This window comes from Meles meles, chromosome 1, assembly GCF_922984935.1.
Source record: "Meles meles chromosome 1, mMelMel3.1 paternal haplotype, whole genome shotgun sequence".
Lineage (NCBI taxonomy): Eukaryota > Metazoa > Chordata > Mammalia > Carnivora > Mustelidae > Meles > Meles meles.
The window spans coordinates 3,805,713-3,822,655 of record NC_060066.1 but is presented as its reverse complement, the minus strand read 5'-3'; the positions used below and the strand labels follow the sequence as shown (position 1 = coordinate 3,822,655).

Below are 16,943 nucleotides of genomic sequence, written 5' to 3'. Positions count from 1 at the left end.
TTCCCAGGATGTTCTTGCATGGCAGACAGAACGAGTCTCCCCCAGGAGGGGACCCTTGAGTGCAACAGGGGCCTCTGAAGGATTCGTGGGAGGCTCCCCTCTTCACCGCCTTGCTGGAGCACAGCAGGGAGGCTTCCCAGGTAGCAGGAACAGCCTCGGCAAAGGCTCAGAGAACCTGCGTGGGCGTATGTTCTTGATCAAACAAAAGGTTACTTAGCCACAGCAGGTAGACCGCTTCATGTGATCAACACTAAAAATCCATGCTACAGAGCTTGCCAATGCAAAGATCTCCAAGACAGAGGTCCCGATTACAGTCCTCGATGGCCGAGAGCACCACAGCAGCCAGAACGGCTCCGTGATCGTTCGTGCTAGGACAGGCTCCGTGATCGTTCGTGCTAGGACAGGCTCCGTGATCGTTCGTGCTAGGACAGGCTCCGTGATCGTTCGTGCTAGGACAGGCTCCGTGATCGTTCGTGCTAGGGACAGGCTCCGTGATCGTTACCACCCACCTGAGTGGCTTCTGGGTGCCCAGGGATCCTTACGAGGATCCTACTGGGTTACACCTGCTAGCCGGCTTTGTAGCCGATGGAAGCCCGTCTCTGGGCTGTCTTTTTCTAGCTGGATCTCTCCCACAGGTGTTTAGGGTAAAGATCGCTGGTGCTCGCACAGCAGAGAGATCCATGTCAGGGGTCAGAAGGAGCAGAGTGGTGTTCGGCTTGGGAATGAGACCCCGCATCCGGGGACTGGCGGACACCTCTCTAGAAGCTTCCACTGGTTTCTCCAACAGAGGAGAGCAACATTCCATGTGACTTGTTTATCTCCAATGAGAGAGGTAATCACAGAGTTCTCGAGAGAGCCGGACATATCAAAGGCGTTCATCATGGCGACGTGACGCAGCAATGTCGTCGTCTTCCCAAAATTTCCCAAACAAGGGAAAGCAGGAGACAGCGGCAGATCATGGGGCATCCCCCAAGACAATGGGCCCAGGCTCCTCAGAAGGGCAACATCACGGAAGACAAAAATGGGGAGGAAGAACGCCCTGGATTGGGATAATCTGGGGCAACCAGCAGGCAATGTGGGATGTGACCTTGTCTCTCGGATTCACGAGAAAGCTCTGAGGGACATTTTGGGGACAATTGGGAAAATGTGAATGTGGACTGTATTTTAGATAATAATATTGCACGAAGGCTAAGTATCCTAGGATACTAGGGGCACTGTTCTCCAGGAGAACACTCTTGTTCCCACATCTTTTGTGGGGGAGGATGACCACCTAAACGTTGCAGACCCCACTTCCTCCTCCACATACGGCGGGATGGGGGTAGGAGAGGGTTGAGCGACGGTCGTAAGACTCTGCAGGCTGGCGGGTCTGGGCGGTCCGCGTACGCAGCCGCGCACACGCTTCTTTAATCTGGAATTTTCCAAACAAATTTGGGATTTGTGGGAGAATCACATGGAAACAGATTTTCCCCCAAAACAGCACCGTCTACCAAGGTGTGGTCAAGAAAGAGCCACATCAAACGGCCTTACGCCCAGGGTTTGGGGGGACCTGGGATTCATGGGGCCTGGCTCGTGTGATGGCATTCTACTCTCGGGAGGGGACAAGCAGTGGCACCGTCTCCCCAGCACCCTGCCAGACAACATGGTCTCTCGTATTCTTTTTGGTGTCCCAACCTTCCAATGTGCCCACCGACCGGAACATCCAGGCCAAATGCCTTCATGGGTCAGATTCATTCTGTGGCACAGGTGGTCCGGGTTTAGGACGCACCGGCTCCATCCCACTGTGTTGCGGGACAGCAGCAGAGGCCCACGGAGGTGACGTGACTTCCAGGGACCCAGTGAAGCAGGAAGTGTGGGCTCCTCCCCGCCACACCTTCCCCACCCGGGATGTATCCGGGGTCCCAGACAAGCCACGACGCTGGAAGAAACTGACGTTGGAGCCCCAGCAGCAGGTCCGCACGGGATAGGCCCCCAGTCTGACCCCCTCCCCCTTCAGGAGTGAACCCACATGCACGAGGGCGCTTGAGGGAATGGCATCTTATCACACAACCAGAAGGGACACATTCTGGCACAGGCCTTAGGCCTTAAACCTCCGTGGATGCTAATGAGGCCCGACTGTTTTTAGACACCATAGAAAGAGATGGGGCCACAGACCTCAGTGGCGGGTGGCTCTTCTCTGATTGTCCTTTGCTGTCCTACCTCCCTCTCTGGCTCCACGCACAGAGACCACGCATGCCCCTACCCTGTTCCCTCCAGCTTCCAGCTGCTGCTGATCCCTGCCACGAATCAGAAATCCACAAGGCTTTCCGATCGAGGTGGGGCATAGGAAAGGGACCTCCTAGATTTCTCTGGCGGGCCTCCGAGTTACTGTCCAGACGTTCCCCCGCATACGGCCCCGTGTGCAGGGAAGAAGCGGTCAGCCAAGTCCTGCAGTCACTCTCTCCTTCTTAGAGACGGGGCTGGAGCCCCTGCAAAGGCGGGCCTCTCGGGCAGCAGGGTGGGCCCAGGTACTTCCTCTCTGGATTTCTGGACCGCAAATGACCTGCTGAGATCGTGCCCGAGGGCGGGTCAGTGACGCACAGCAGGGGCATGACAGATGCTCAGGGAGCCCCAGGCAGCCCATAGTGCTCAAGGGTCTGCTGCCCAGGTTTCAGGACCAGAGTGCTGTGGCTGGAAAGAAGAGACCTGATCCCAGCTCTGGCGCTAAGCAGGCATCTCAAAACCTGGACCATGGGTTCACCCCAGGTAAATAAGAGTCTAACGGTCTTGCGGCATGACAGCATCTTCCTCCCGGCGTGGGTGTGGTCAAGAGCAAAACGGGGAAGTCTCTTGGAGGCGCCCAGACCTGCACTGCGCACGACCCGCCTTCCTCCTGTCTTTGGTGGAGCAGACGGATGGAGAATCCTCGGCTGGAAAGCCATTCAAGCAAGTCCGAAGCTCTTTAAGGACCCACGAGGCACATTTCCTAGACCCAACCTCTAGAACTGGGTGGCCAGCTAGCGCTCTGCAATTCTGGGGGAACGTGGCCCTGCCTCAGTTCGTCCTGAAGGAAGCAGAAACCTGTCTCCAAACAGCCTCGTGTGTCTTCTCCTCTGGCTGAGCGGGCACTGCCACCTGGAAGGATGGGCCGAGAAGCCAGACTTAGGAAAGAAGTCGCCCGCGGCGGGAGGGAGGAACAGACTTGGCCCGAGGCGCAGAGGGACCTTTGAGGTATAAGCAACAGCAGTGATCCAGCAGCCGCGAAGACAGCAAGAGGAGAGATGCCTGGGAAGACCAAGGGGCTGGCCAGCTGATCTGAGCTGCTGGTTCCCTCTTCCGGGTCCTCAGTTTCCTCCTCTGAAGATGAGGGAGCTCGGTGAGGTGCCCCAGACCAAGCAGCCTGTTGGCTTTTGAAGATCCTGCTGCTGACCGGGCCATCTCAGGCGGCCAAGCTCTCCAGATGGAGATGCTCCAGCCCCATTTTATCAGGAGGGAAGGTCCCTGGAGGCCCCTGACCCAGTCCCCTGTAAAAGCACCTCACTGGTGTGCATGGAGGGCTCCTCAGCCAGAGCCCACACCAGGCCATCTGAGAAAAAGATGCACATCGAAAAGGACGCAAACCAAGCTGCCCCACTGTGCCCTGAGTACTCCAAGCGTGAACAAGGATATTTAACTTTGGAAGAGGGGACTCCCTGATGGCCCTTCAGAGGGCTGAGCCGTAGCCCAGGACTGAGAACTAGGAGGGGGTGGAGGCCAGACTGAGTCCACCTTGCTTCCAATGCTTAAGTGAATGGTCACCACCGAACAGACAAAACTTCAGCCTGCATCCCTTAAAGCTACACGGAACAGTCCGGTCTGTGGAAATACAGAATATGGAATGTCTTCTCCATTTCCCCAGGAAAGGAGGATCTCCCTGCCGCCAGAAGCATTTAAACAGGACAAGACCACTTTAAACAGATATTTTCATCAAGGAATTGGCCCTGAACGAAGGGCTGACCCCAGAGGCCTGGGGCTTCTGCCCGTGGACAGAGAGAAGCAGGTGCCCGCCTCGGAGGGCGGCTTAGACCAGGACCGGCTCTGAGCAAACCTCTCAGCCTCTCGTACCTCACTTGCCCTTACAGATCGAAGGTGATCATACACCCCAGTTGAGGACAAACCTTGCAAAGGTTTTCACGAGCAACCCCACACGGCTTCCCAGCACTCTCCTCCAAAGCATGAGACATTCTGCAAAGATCCACTGGTTTTATAAGAGACTATGGACTCTGAAAAACAACCTGAGGGTTTTGAAGGGTCAGGGGTGGGAGGTTGGGGGAACAGGTGGTGGGTAATAGGGAGGGCATGTTTTGCATAGAGCACTGGGTGTTGTGCAAAAACAATGAATACTGTTACACTAAAAAAATAAAAAATTTAAAAAAAAGATCCACTGGTTTCGTACCTATGACACCCCGCAAAAAAAAAAAAAGAAAAAAGAAAAAAGAAAAAAAAAAGAAATTTCTCCCAAGGGACAGATTATAGAGCCTTAAAAATGAAAAAAAAAAATATATATATATATATATTTAAAAATGAGTGACTCCAGACAACCTCGAAGGTTGAGAATGGTGCTTCGCAGACCAGCCCCCACTTCCACAGGCCCGGGGCCCACACACCTTACAGGGCCCTCCACTTTGGAGGAATCTGGACGGCTGTGTTTCAGTCCAATGGCCCAAACGCTTGGGGCCCGGGGGCCTGTGGCATTTGGTGCCTTTTTCTTTCAGGAATCTTGACGGTCCCTTTCAAGGGAGCAGACCCTCCATTCTGGGAGATTCCCGTGGGGGCTCCCACTGCTCCTTCTGGGCCAAAGCCAAAACCTGTTTCTATCCAAGAGCCACGGACGTTCGGTTTATGAAAAAGGCATGGGAAGACGGGTGGCTTCTAGAAATGGCGGGGGTGGGGGGCGTCAAGGGAAGTGAAAGTCACCTCTGTGAATTTAGTTTCCAGATCTTTCTTTCTTCCTGTCATCGACGAGGCCCCCAGTGTACCCTATTCTATAGCCTAGGAGATTAACAGGCCTTCCCTTGGGGTTGTCCAAGGGGGCAATGGGGAGGAATTTCTCCACTACTCAGGAAAACTGTCCCCTGAGACTGACAAGTTCCCAGCAGGCCAAGACACCGCTCCTTTGCCTCTAAACACTTCCTGAGACCAACACAGACTTGTTGCCCTTATTTACAAATCAAATGCAATTAGAGACTGTCTTTCTCGAAATACATATATATATATATTTTAAACAAGGAATGCCCTGTCAGTTTTTTTTTATTAAGAAAATAAACCACATCCATCTGATACCCATTCTCATCCAAGCATCCCACACTAGAATCCTCACTTACGCAGGTAGATGTCAAACCCCCCACCATGGCCGCCGCCCTCCTATAAATAAGAGGGAAATAACAGAACATTCTGTGGCTCCAACAATTTTCCAGGTTCCCCTGACACTCCCAGGCGCACGGTAAATCGTTGGGGCAGCAAGCGATAGAGATGCCTTTAATAAAGTAATATTATTACTGGCTTTGGACTGCTCATTGTTAGTTCTGTTGTCTTGCGTGGATAACGCATACCAGTTGAACAAAGTGCATGCTTCTAAAAATTTCTGCACTGGCAAGCAAAGAGGAGCCACGTCTTCTTTCCCGCCCGTCCCCTTAAAAACAAGTTTAATATAATTTAGAACGTAGCATTTAAAAAATATGGTCATGATACGTCTGGGAGAAAGACCACTCATGGAACATGCTTGATTTGGCAGAATGATAAATCAAAAACCCCATGGGTTTGGTTTCCCCGTTTTGTTTGGAAGCTGCTGAAAGCAGGTTATTAACAGAATTGTGTCACGGAGAAAGAAATCTGTGAATACCTAAAACTTTCCGTTTTGCCACGCAGAGCGCGCGCACACACACACACACGCAGAAAGAAGCACACAGGCGTGTGCACGCCCTCACTCGCACGTAGTCCGCACACGCACACACCCACAACCACCCACCGCTGGGGGAGGAGGACGCAGAGGACTTGGGTCAGACGGCACGTGGGTGGGCATCGCGGGCTGGCAGCCTGGTGTGCAACTTTGGGTTGGGTATCCTCTCAGCTCTGCCTGGTGGTCTTGGTCTCACCCCTGTCCTGGGAAAGCCACCCCAGAGATGGGGCAGGCTGCGGAGAAGTGTAAGGCATACTTCGCTGGGAAGGAAGGAAGAAATCCATGCTTCATGCTCAGACGCGAGTTTCAGAGGAGGACGGGCCTTTCTCTTCCCTTGGGCCAGCTCTGTCTCTCGCGGGGAGGTCGGGGAGCAGGTCGGGGGGAGAGGGGGGAGTCCTGGGGGAGCGGGGCGGAAGCACGGAAAAGGGAAGGAGAGAAAGTAACACAGAGAACGAGGACAACGGTAAAGGATACTGATAATAAATACGAAGGAACGGACGAGGTGGGCCGGTGGAGCTCGAGGTCAAGTCGGACGAGCGACCGCTTCTGCCTGCGCCGCCCGCCCCGCACCCTAAACGGACTTCCGCCGCCGCATCAGCCTGTGGTTGTCGCTAAAGCTATGTAACCCGGGGGAGATGGAGCTGATGGGGGAGGGGAAGAGGCTGTTTCTCAGTGTGCTTGGCGAGATCTCCTCGATCTTGTAGGAGATGGAGCGGAAGTAGTGGGGCGCGAGCTTGGCGCTGAAGGAGTTGTGCTGCGCGGCCGCGCGGCCGCCGTGGTCCTGCGGCCGGTAGCAGGTGCAGGAGCACACGGACGGCAGGTCCGGCGCGTCGGCCTTGCAGCGGGGCCGGCCGGGCCGCGCGTCCTCGGGGATGTGGATGACCATGCTGTTGCGCGTCCCGGCCAGCGACGCCCTCTCCTCGGCGTCCCGCCGCTCGTCCTCGCTGTTCATGGTCAAGAACCTGAGGACCACCAGGTTGAGGAAGGCCCCGATGACCGTCAGCCCCACCAGGATGTACATAAAGCTAAAGGCCACGTAGAGCGGCTTCTTCTGCAGGGCGCCCTTGGTCTGCAGGGCCACGTAGTCCCCGAACCCGATGGTGGTCAGCGTGATGAAGCAGTAGTAGTAGGCGTGGAAGAAGCTCCACTCCTCGCACTGGGAGAAGGCGGCCGCGCCGATGCACAGCGTCCCCATGCAGGAGAAGAAGCCCACGGTCACCATGTTCTCCATGGACACCTCCGTGCTGCGCATGCCACAGCACCGCTTGATGCGTTTCAGCAGGTAGCGCACAAAGGTGTTCATCCGCTCGCCCAGGCTCTGGAACATGACCAGCGTCAGCGGGATGCCCAGCACCGCGTAGAACATGCAGAAGGCCTTGCCCGCGTCGGTGCCGGGGGCCGCGTGCCCGTAACCTGAGGGGAGGGGGAGAGAAACGGAGAAGGAGTGAGGAGCGCTCCGGGAGGCGCGCGCTGCGGTCGCACTTGGCATTTCCGCAGGAGGGAGGAGCTTGGGCATGAGGGTGAGCTGGGAGGGAGAGAAAGGGGAGGACAAGGGAGGGAGGCTGGGGTGGGAAAGGGGCCGGGGCGCTTCCATGGGGATGGCATCGGGGACTGCCCATATCCTGGAAGGAGGGAAGAGAAGAACAAGGCAGTTTAGGGATGGGAGGGGTGCTCTGGGGCATTTCATTTGGGGCAGTTCAGATCAGAGGATCGGCACATTCCTCCCAGAGCAAAACAAAAGGTTTTAAAAGGAAAAGCAGCATACTCACTAATAAGCCACAAAAGTAGAGTCCAAGGGAGAAAATTAAATATGTCCACCGTGGATGGACATTACTATTGCATACCAGGCTCTGTGTGGGGTCCTGGTCCCACAGGGCCTTATTTTGACCTCCTAACAACCCTACAAAGGAGGCATAATGGGTCTGACGCCAACAACAAGAAAACTGAGTTAGTTACTCAATAGTAGGATAACTTGAGTCCTTCAGAGCTGGGATTTGAACCCAGAGTTTTCAAGCACCAAGAATGAGGCTTAGAAGCAGAGATTCTGAATCAAGAGGAGTAACTACAGAGTATGTCATATAAACACCATGAGGTCAAAGACTTGTATCTGTTTTGTTCACTGCTGGATTCCCCCACACCTGGAGTAACAGGTAGCATGTAGATTATTTCTTTAATAAATGAAGGAACACAGTTGCACCACTGTGCCAATCTGGGTTTCTTAGGAAAGAGGGAACAAGTAATCCTCTAAGAACCACACAGGTGTAAGTGCTTTTGAAATTCTTCATGAAACTTCGAAGCACATCACTTCATTAATCCCCTATGTCAACTGTGCAAAGTTGAGTCCGTATTCCTGCCCATTCAGAATGAGGATGAGGTGCTAGATGGGTGCAGTTACCCCCCAGAAGTCCTTCAGCTACTTAGTAATAATATCAGAGCCAGGATAGGGTCTGTACAACATGGCTGGAAGAATATGAGACTCAGTAAACTCTAGTTCAAGTTCTGGGACTAATACTGCCCAGAAAGAGAAAGGAAGGAAGGAAGGAAGGAACCGGACCTCAAATCACAGGCAGTATTTGGACTGAGAGCTTGGAGGATGAACATGGCCTTCCAACATCTCAAATCCTGCCCCATCAAGAAAGGCTTCCCTGCCGTTACCCTAGGCCATATGCTCACAGGCTCCTAGTCCTTTAACCAGCTGTATTATCTTGGACACCAGACCACCTCTTCCAACCCTAGTTTCCATTACATGGACTAATAATTCCCAGGTGGGGTTGTGCAGATCTGCTGAGTCAGACCGCACCTAGTCCAGGGCCTGGTACTCAGTGGGAAGGGGGGTGGAGGTCTTGGGGTCTGGTTGGTCCCTACAGTCTCCCACAGGAAACTTCATCTGACTGCCCAAGGCCACGCCTCTCTACCAAGTCTTTATCACTTATGGTCTGTCTGTCCCTTCCCTAGCAGGAATTTGTGCCATGTCCTACCTGCCCCAGGATCCATACTCTTACTAAAGAGATGACATCATTTGTTTGTCTCCAAGATGCCTTCTCTTCATCTTCTCTGATCCTCAATCCGCCTGAGCCAGTACTGACCTCCAGCCCCTCAAAAACCCCATAGTCCTTGCAAAAAAGGAAAAATGAAGTTGGAGTCAGGCCAGAAAGGATAGAAGGGGGAAACAGAAAGGTAATGGGGAGAGCGACTAACATAGCAATAGAAGTCCAAGCTGAAGAACAGAGAACAATACAGGTTATCATAAATTCTGAGAGCCTCAGATACCTTCAGGAGAGCATCAAAAGGCATCCCAGAAGGAAAAGAGAAAAGACCAAAGAAATTTGAATAGCCAAAATTAACCAAATTTGGTGAAAGACACAGATTTACAGATTCAAGAAGCCCAGTGAACTCCAAGTAGGATAAACACAAAACCACACATCAGAGTCAAACTGCTGAAAACCAACGAGAGATCCTGAAGGCAGCCAAAGAGAAACAAAGTATCACCTGGAGAACAATTTGAATACCGCTTCCTTCTAATCCTAAACAAGGGGGGCCAGGAAATGGTAGAATAACATCTTCAAGGAGCTTTAAAAAAAAAAAAAAAAAAGACTGTTAACCTGGACTTGTCCATCCACAGGAAATATCCTTTAAGAATGAAGTCAAAATACATTTTTACATTCAAGAAAACTTGTTACCAGTAGATCTGCACAGAATAATTACCGAAGGAAGTTCTTCTTCCTAGAGGGAAATGATACCAGATGGAGGCTTAGGTCTTCAGGAAAGAAAGAAGCACATCTTGGTAAACAAGAGGGTTTATATTTATACAAAATGCAGGGGTGGGAATCCCACTGTATCTCCAGAGAGCTCACCTGCATAGCTCATACAAAAGCCAGGTGGAGGGTGGAAAACGGCAGGTGGTTGGAAACTGACTAAGGTGGTAATATTAGCTAGCGGCTCCAGATGGGATACATTTTCTAGAGGAAACCAACACGGCATTGACCAGGTCAAAAACTGCACATGGGGTGCCCAGACCCTACCCATTCCTGCCAGTAGTGATGTTCAGAAGCAGTTTCCTTCCCATGGTTGGACAGTGGTATGTCTGTAAACCCTGTGTTGGTCGCCTGCCATCTGTCCTCCTGCAGAATGAATGGACTCCGTCGTTCTGATGCCCCGTGGTATATCTCACTGCTCCATTACAGTGGGGTCATGCCTTAGTGAGGTGTGTGCGTGACAGAACGTGGGAGGTGAACACCCCAAAGTTCTGGGCCTTCCACATGAATACCTCTAAGGTCCTGTGGTTTGGGCCCAGGAGCATTCTCACCACAATGGCAGACCAGTTGCTAAGTGTGCGATGCTCCCAGAAAGAGACAGCCAGGCAGGACGTCCCCATCCGGATGCACCCACCTCCTCCCTGCTCTCTGGTTTCCAGTTAGTTGGTCAGGAGGTCAGAGGAAGGGAGGAAGGTGAGGACCTTGGTGACAAGCCACCGCTGCCAGCAGGCTCACAGCTGCTGTCCACAGTTCCAGTGACTGTCCCCAGACACAGAGACAGCTCTGCATCGTCGCTCATCCAGAATGCCACACCCCCTCGGGTTGCTTTCCCTCCACCAGACCCACACTTTCCAGAAGAGTCTATAAATAGCCTGCTGATTTCTCAGATTGAGAGTGCTACTTCCTGCAAAGGCCCTGATGGATGCCCTCCGTGTATCCTGCACTGAATCTGCTCACCGTCTCTGCTCGGATACAACGCGGCAGGCACAGCGTGTGGACGGGTCTACACCATCACATGTACGCACAGAGTATGCCTAAACTGTGCAACACACGGACAGCGCGTCTATGGGTACTTCCTACAGAATATATACGCGTGCCCTCGGAACTTAACAGTATATGAGCGGGTAGAGGGACACACGCACCGGGAACATACAGGCACACACACCATGAGCATTACACCAATACCTAAACCGCATACACAATACAGCCACAGCGCACCGACCTTCGTGGACGGACGGCGTGCACGTAGTACGTGTGTGTATGCACGCGGACGACACTCGAGGCACAGGGTGTGCACACTGACGTGTGAACTGCAGGGAATGCTGGTACATACTTACCATCCACGAGCGTACATCCTGCCTACAAGGTACGGGGGTCAGAGGAGAGCTGCAAAATGTACCCACCCCAGACACCAGGAGGACTGCCTCTCCTTCCCCAGAGGACAGCAGGGTACAGATCTCCAGTGTTCTCACAGGTCCTGAAAAGATGAGGCTGTTCGTCTGCGAATGGTTGGATGGACGCACTCTGGCCGCCCTGGGCTGGGAGCTGTATTCATCTGTTCCGACGTTTTCCATTCAGACGTGTCTAGACCGCTGACTGTGTCCCAGGCCCTGTGCTTGTCACAGGGGATCCACAAGGACTCCTTTGCCCTCAAATCTTCCCAAGGGCCTCCAGCCAGCCAGCCCATGATGAAGGCCCTCCCAGTGCCCAGGACGAGTGGGCCTTAGAGGCTGAGGGCGTGGGTGTCAAGGCCACAGAGGACCCCCAGGCGGACCTGCCTGTTCTTGATCATCTCTATCCCCAAACCCCGCTTAGGACCAGTCCTGGGAGCCCAGGAGCTATAGCTACATCCCCATTCCAGTCTTCCCACTAAGTCTCCACCCCCCCCCCCCGCCCCCAGGCACCAGAGCAAGTTCTTCCTCCACCTCCGAGCCCTACAGGCAACGTAACCTCAGGAATCCCACCCAGGACAAGACTGCTGGTCCTTCCACCACTGCAAATGAGTAATTCACCCTTTTGGCAAAGCAATGTCTAACCATGATTTACACAGCGTTCAGAAGGCATGCACCGGGCACAGAAGAGCTACAGAAACCACATCATCCCAGATGGAGGCCTCTGGACTGCTGCCGTGTGACCTCGGCCGTGTCCCTCAATTCACAGGCTGGATGTGGGGGATGAGGCTGAGAAAGAGAGAGGAGAACAGCTTGTAGTCACCCTGCAGGGGCTGGGCCCGTCCTTCCCCAGCCCTGGGCCTGGCAGCCCTGCAGGCAACCAGCACTGACCAGCACGAGCATCACCCCTACGCCCCAGCAGCTGGGCCACCGTGTGCAAAGCTCCCTGCACCCAGGGGACGCAACAGCTCACAGCGTCCATCTACACCAAGCTGTGTCCCCTCCCCCGCTCCCTGCTGATTTTTCTGCGTGTGCAGGGTCACAGACAGACTTGCTCATGGCCCCCAGTGCTGGCCTGATAGGCTGCTTGGGTGGCCACAGGGGGCCAGGTCCCCACGGATGGGGACCGCTGACCAGGACGGTGACTGCACGGACAGTCTGAAAAGCAGCCCTCAGTGCTGCACCCCAACACCACGCTCCCCAACATGGACACGGGAGCTCAGACGAAGCACCCAGGAGTCTGTCTGAGGGGCTGCCCCATCATCCCACCTTTGCCAGCCTGCCTCCCTCATCCCTGAGCGCGGGGTGTCACCCCAGCCTCCCAAGCCCTGGCAGACTCTGGCCCCCATCCATCCTCCCAGCAGCATTTGCACAGGGCTGTGGGGCTGGCCGGGAGGGACTGGAGTGCCACTGGGTCAAGTGAAGGCCCCGCCCTAGAGATGCTCATGGGTTCCTGGCCCCACACCAGAGCTGATAAGGACGCAGATCTGAGTCAAACTCAAGGGTCTGTGGAGCCACGAGGCAGCAGAGTCCTTGTTGGAGGGACCCCAGCTCCCCAGACCCGGCTTAGCTCCCCTGAGTGCTACGGCCAGAGCTTGGAGCCCAGGAAGTGTGCAAGGCGGGGCCAGGGCTTGAATGCCAGCTACAGCCCTAACCAGGCCAGGCCCTGTGTGGGTTGTTGGAGAATCAGGAAAAGAGACCTGACCACCCGTTCCCAGGGAGGCGAAGCACAGTGTCCAAGTCCTTTGCTTTGCCTGGTACACGTCAGAGGCCAGGGAAGAACAGAGGAGCACCCAGCTCGGCCTGAGACATCAGCTTGGGGTTACTGCCTCTATGGAGCCTGTGGGGTTTTGATGGATGAACAGGAGTTTGCTCAGGCTGCCCACCCCGGCTGGAATGCAGACATTTGGACATTGCTCCGTGCGTCAGGCCCCGTCTTGCTCTTACCAATTAGCCCCTCTCCCTGGGCCCGGGCCCTCTCTGTCAACAAGGGGCAGGGCCCAGAACCAGTCCTGAGCCCCAGGATCCTGCCCCCCCCACCAGGAGCGCTAAGCCAGGGCAGGCAGAGCAGGAGGGGGCAGCTGGTGCGGGTGCTTATGGGGAAGAAGCTTTAGGAGAATGGAAAGAAGGCCCTGGGCCCTGTCCCCCATGTTCCAGCACATGAACCCCCACTCCAGGACGGTGCCCATGAGCTAAGCCCAGGGAGGGCTGGGGCATTCTAAGAGCTGCAAGGTTATTCGTCATGAGGAGGCATGAAGTCGGTGCTGGAGAAGGCCGGCCTCCCTGTACTCAGAGGGACAAAGCAAGGCCCCGAGGCAGTCACGCCACCCCGACGCCACACAGCAGGCCAGCAACGGGCTTTCGACACTTCACATCTGAAAAGGGCCAATGGACTATAAAAACAATAAACCCTGCTTTGAAAAGCTGTCTGTGGGCTCTGCTCTGCCCCTGCCCCGCCCCAGGATGCCTCAGTTTCCCCCTCTGTGAAACAGAGCAGAGAGATGAAGCTGGAATTAGAAGCAGGCTCTCGTCACATCCCCACGTCCCCTGCCTGTGACCAGCTGTGTCCCCAAATTCCTGGGGGGACCCCTCAACCCCGGGTGATGATACCTAGAGGCGGGGCACTGAGCGGGGGCCAGGGGCCGGGGGTGGGGCCTGGGACCCTCCAGGGCAGCCCTGCCCCCAGACCGCACTGCTCTGACCCACAGACACTAAGCAGCCCTGCTTGAGGATCCCAGCTGAGGCCACCGTGGGCCAGGCCATTGGCAGGCGGTCCTCCCCGCCCTTCCTCCCACTGCATTCTGGCCAGATCGTGAGCTCTGAGGGCAGTACTGCCCACGCCCGAGGCACCTCTGAGATCCCGGAGTACCGCATGGGGGAGACATGCGGAACTGAGACAGATGCATCACCAGGCCGGTGGTTTCTGCCTTCCGGGCTCTGCCTGGGAAGTCTGGCCAGTCCCGAGCCCACCGCTGAGCCCAGGGTGCCTGGGGGGTGGGGGGCAGCTCTGCCCAAGACACGGTCTCATCCAGCTGATTTCATGGCCCCATCAGTGTATTTGGCCGGCCTCCCTGACCTGTCCTGGGAGAGGCTTGCTGAGAAGAAGCCCGCGTCTCCTCACCACAGCTGCACAACAGATAAAATGAAGAGGCCCCGGCTTTCCAGAGGGGAGCAATACAGGGACGGAGGGTCAGAAAACTCATCATTTCTATTGGGTCTGGGGCTCCCTGAAGAACCAGCCTTGGCTAGAAGGCAGCCCTCCCTTGCAGGACGCCCGTTGGTCCTGGCTGGCTCCTACCAGACTTTCCCAGAGTTGACAGCCACCAGGTATGAGAAGTTACGCAGACCTTGCTCCTGTTCTGGGCAGTATTTCATTGAAGAGGCCATGAGTGTCCGGCAGGCGCTCTGCGCTGGGAAAAGTAAATAAGGCAGCTGGGCTCTGTGGGTCACGGACCAGCCTTGCTCCTGACACGCCAGTGCTCAAGAACCGTCTGTGGCTCCCTAGAGCTCCCTGGGAATCTGGGCCCATCAACAACGAGCCTAAATGACTTCCCCAAGCTTAGCACGACACAGCTGGCCAAGCTTCCCTGCTATGGACCACCCCTCCCTGAAGCCCACCCTGATTCCCTGGCCAGAAGAGAGCAACCTACCTCTGGATTCCCACTCCAGGACACCGCAGTGCAGGGGACGAGACTGGCCCCCAGCATGAGGCCAACTTGGGTTGGAGACCTGATTCTGCCCTTCAGGGGCCCTGGGTGGTCACCTCTCTCCTCAGGCACCCTCATTCTCTTTTGTCAAGTTCAGGGGTCGCGGGGCTGCTCCCTGAGTGGCAGCAACCATCCCAGCCAGGGCCGGGTGAGGGTGGTCGTGGCCGCCAGCTCTGGCCCAGAGTCACCTGGGGCGGGGACAGAGCACCCCGCGCAGGGAAGGAGGTGGCCATCCACAGGCACTGGGCAGCGGGAACTCGCTGCTGGCAGAGAATGAAATATTTATAAAGGACACACAAGGTTTTTGTGCTGATAGGAATGAAAATAGGCGCACTTTCCATTAAAGAATGACTCAGGTTGGCTCTGAGCAGGGAGGGTTGCTGCCCTCAGCCCCGTGTGCCTCGCGGCTGACTCCCCACTTCAGAAAGCAACAAGCGTCCTGTTCATCCTCCCTCCCACGGCCCTGGTCTTGTTCAAGCCCATGAACGAGCGCCACGTGATTATTAAGACCCAGGTGTCTGCAAACACCAAAAAGGAAAATGACTCATGGGGCCCATGGGGGACAGAGAGGTGGAGAGCGGGCAGGAAGGGTTCTCGGGAGGTTCCTGGATAGGATCTGTAACTCCCAAGGTCTGTATCAGGCGCCATCTGCCACTTCCTGACCATGACCTTGGGAAAGCCACCTCGACCCTCTAAGCCAGGGCTTTCTCTCTGGACTATGGAGTAAAGCAGTCCCTCCCAGATACTACAAAGCTTGTCCGTGTTCATCAGAGAGGGATGCCCCTTGGTGTATCTGCCCCAGGTGGGGTCACCCTTCTTGCAATGTAACAGAACTGGGTACCACCACATGACCTTGGACTTATGTGCAGGTCTCCCCTTCAACCCAAGAGGGGCCGATGCTTCTTGAGGGCTCTCCCTGGGTCGCCAGCCGAGCCCTGAACCCGTAAGCCTTTTGCTCTTTCCTGACAGAGTAGAAGGGTGCTAGAGTGTGATGTCCGGAGCCACCAAAGTCATTTCAGCACCATGAGGAGGAGCACAACCACAGAGGAGAATTCCCTAACCTGAGGGACGGGGTGTATCATTCCGCCCGTGTCTGCGCCCAGCCTAGAGTCAGCCCTGCTTACAGTCGGTCTGTTCCCCAACAAGTCTTCGGGCTTCAGCCAGTGTTTTATCATGACTGGTGAACTCTCACCTGCCCTTAGCACGACTGCAAACAATGAACGGACAACACAGCCCTCTGCCGTCCACACACCCTACACCTAAAGTGGCTTCTCTTACAAGCACCTTGGGTCATCTGCAGGGAGATGGGGGGGCGGTGAGGGAACCAGTGGGAGGGTGCACGGCCCAGGGGTCAGCTCGGGCCTCTGAGAAAGCAGCTGCGCCCCAACCCATCCACAGGGCAGAAGCCAGGGCGACCCAACTTCCCGACTTTTAAGGAGAAACTGGAAATACCAATTTTTTTTGAATATGGAATTTAATTGGTGTCTAATTAGACATTTTAAAACGTGGCACAGGCCAAACAAAATTAAACAAAATGAAACAGACCATCTGTCTGTCTAAAACTGAGGTCGTGATGCTCCAGAAATGGGGGAGAAGGAGACAAGAGCCAGAGGAGAGAAGGCGGGAAAGGGGCCTAGGGGAGCAAGTGAAGGTCAGCGAGCACCACCACACATCACTGACCCCCACCCTCCCTCCGTGGCCGTGAGCCCGCTGGGGCAGTGACCCCCAGTCAATCCACTTCACAGACGCACAAACCGAGGCAGCAAGAGGTGCCGTTGCCATGGCGGCACCTCCCCACATGGGCCAGGGCCAGCCCTGCCCCCACACAGACGGGAGAGCCACACCGTGGCGGGCACGGACCTGCCAGGTGACCGCAGCCCCTCCTATGCTGCCCTGTGGGGAGCTCCACCGCCGAACGCGAGGTCCCATTCCACAGATGAGAACACTGAGGCTCTTCACCAGGGCCCTCGCTCTCCGAGTGCCAAGCCCTCAGCCCTTCTTGGAGCCACGAGGCAGCCCTGGAGACTTGCTTATTCACAGGTTTGGCACCCTGTGTTCTCTGGAGGAAAACCTGGCAGATTGGGGGGTTTTCTTTAATGAAAGAACAGTTCCCTCGTATGCTTTTAAAATTATTATTGATTTTCCAAATAGTTCCCTTTTGGTTTCCCTTCATTTT

At 55.3% G+C, this 16,943-nt stretch overlaps 1 protein-coding gene across 1 annotated transcript in view; it reads right to left on the bottom strand.

Moving 5' to 3' along the window:
* Positions 1-486: 486 nt before the first annotated feature.
* Positions 487-16,943, bottom strand: part of KCNK9 (potassium two pore domain channel subfamily K member 9) — an 80,146-nt gene continuing 63,689 nt past the window's right edge. Inside the window, exon 2 of the mRNA XM_045978348.1 lies at positions 487-7,327. Coding sequence (XP_045834304.1) covers positions 6,486-7,327 — 842 coding nt within the window. The 3' untranslated portion in view covers positions 487-6,485. The remainder of the gene's footprint in view (positions 7,328-16,943) is intronic.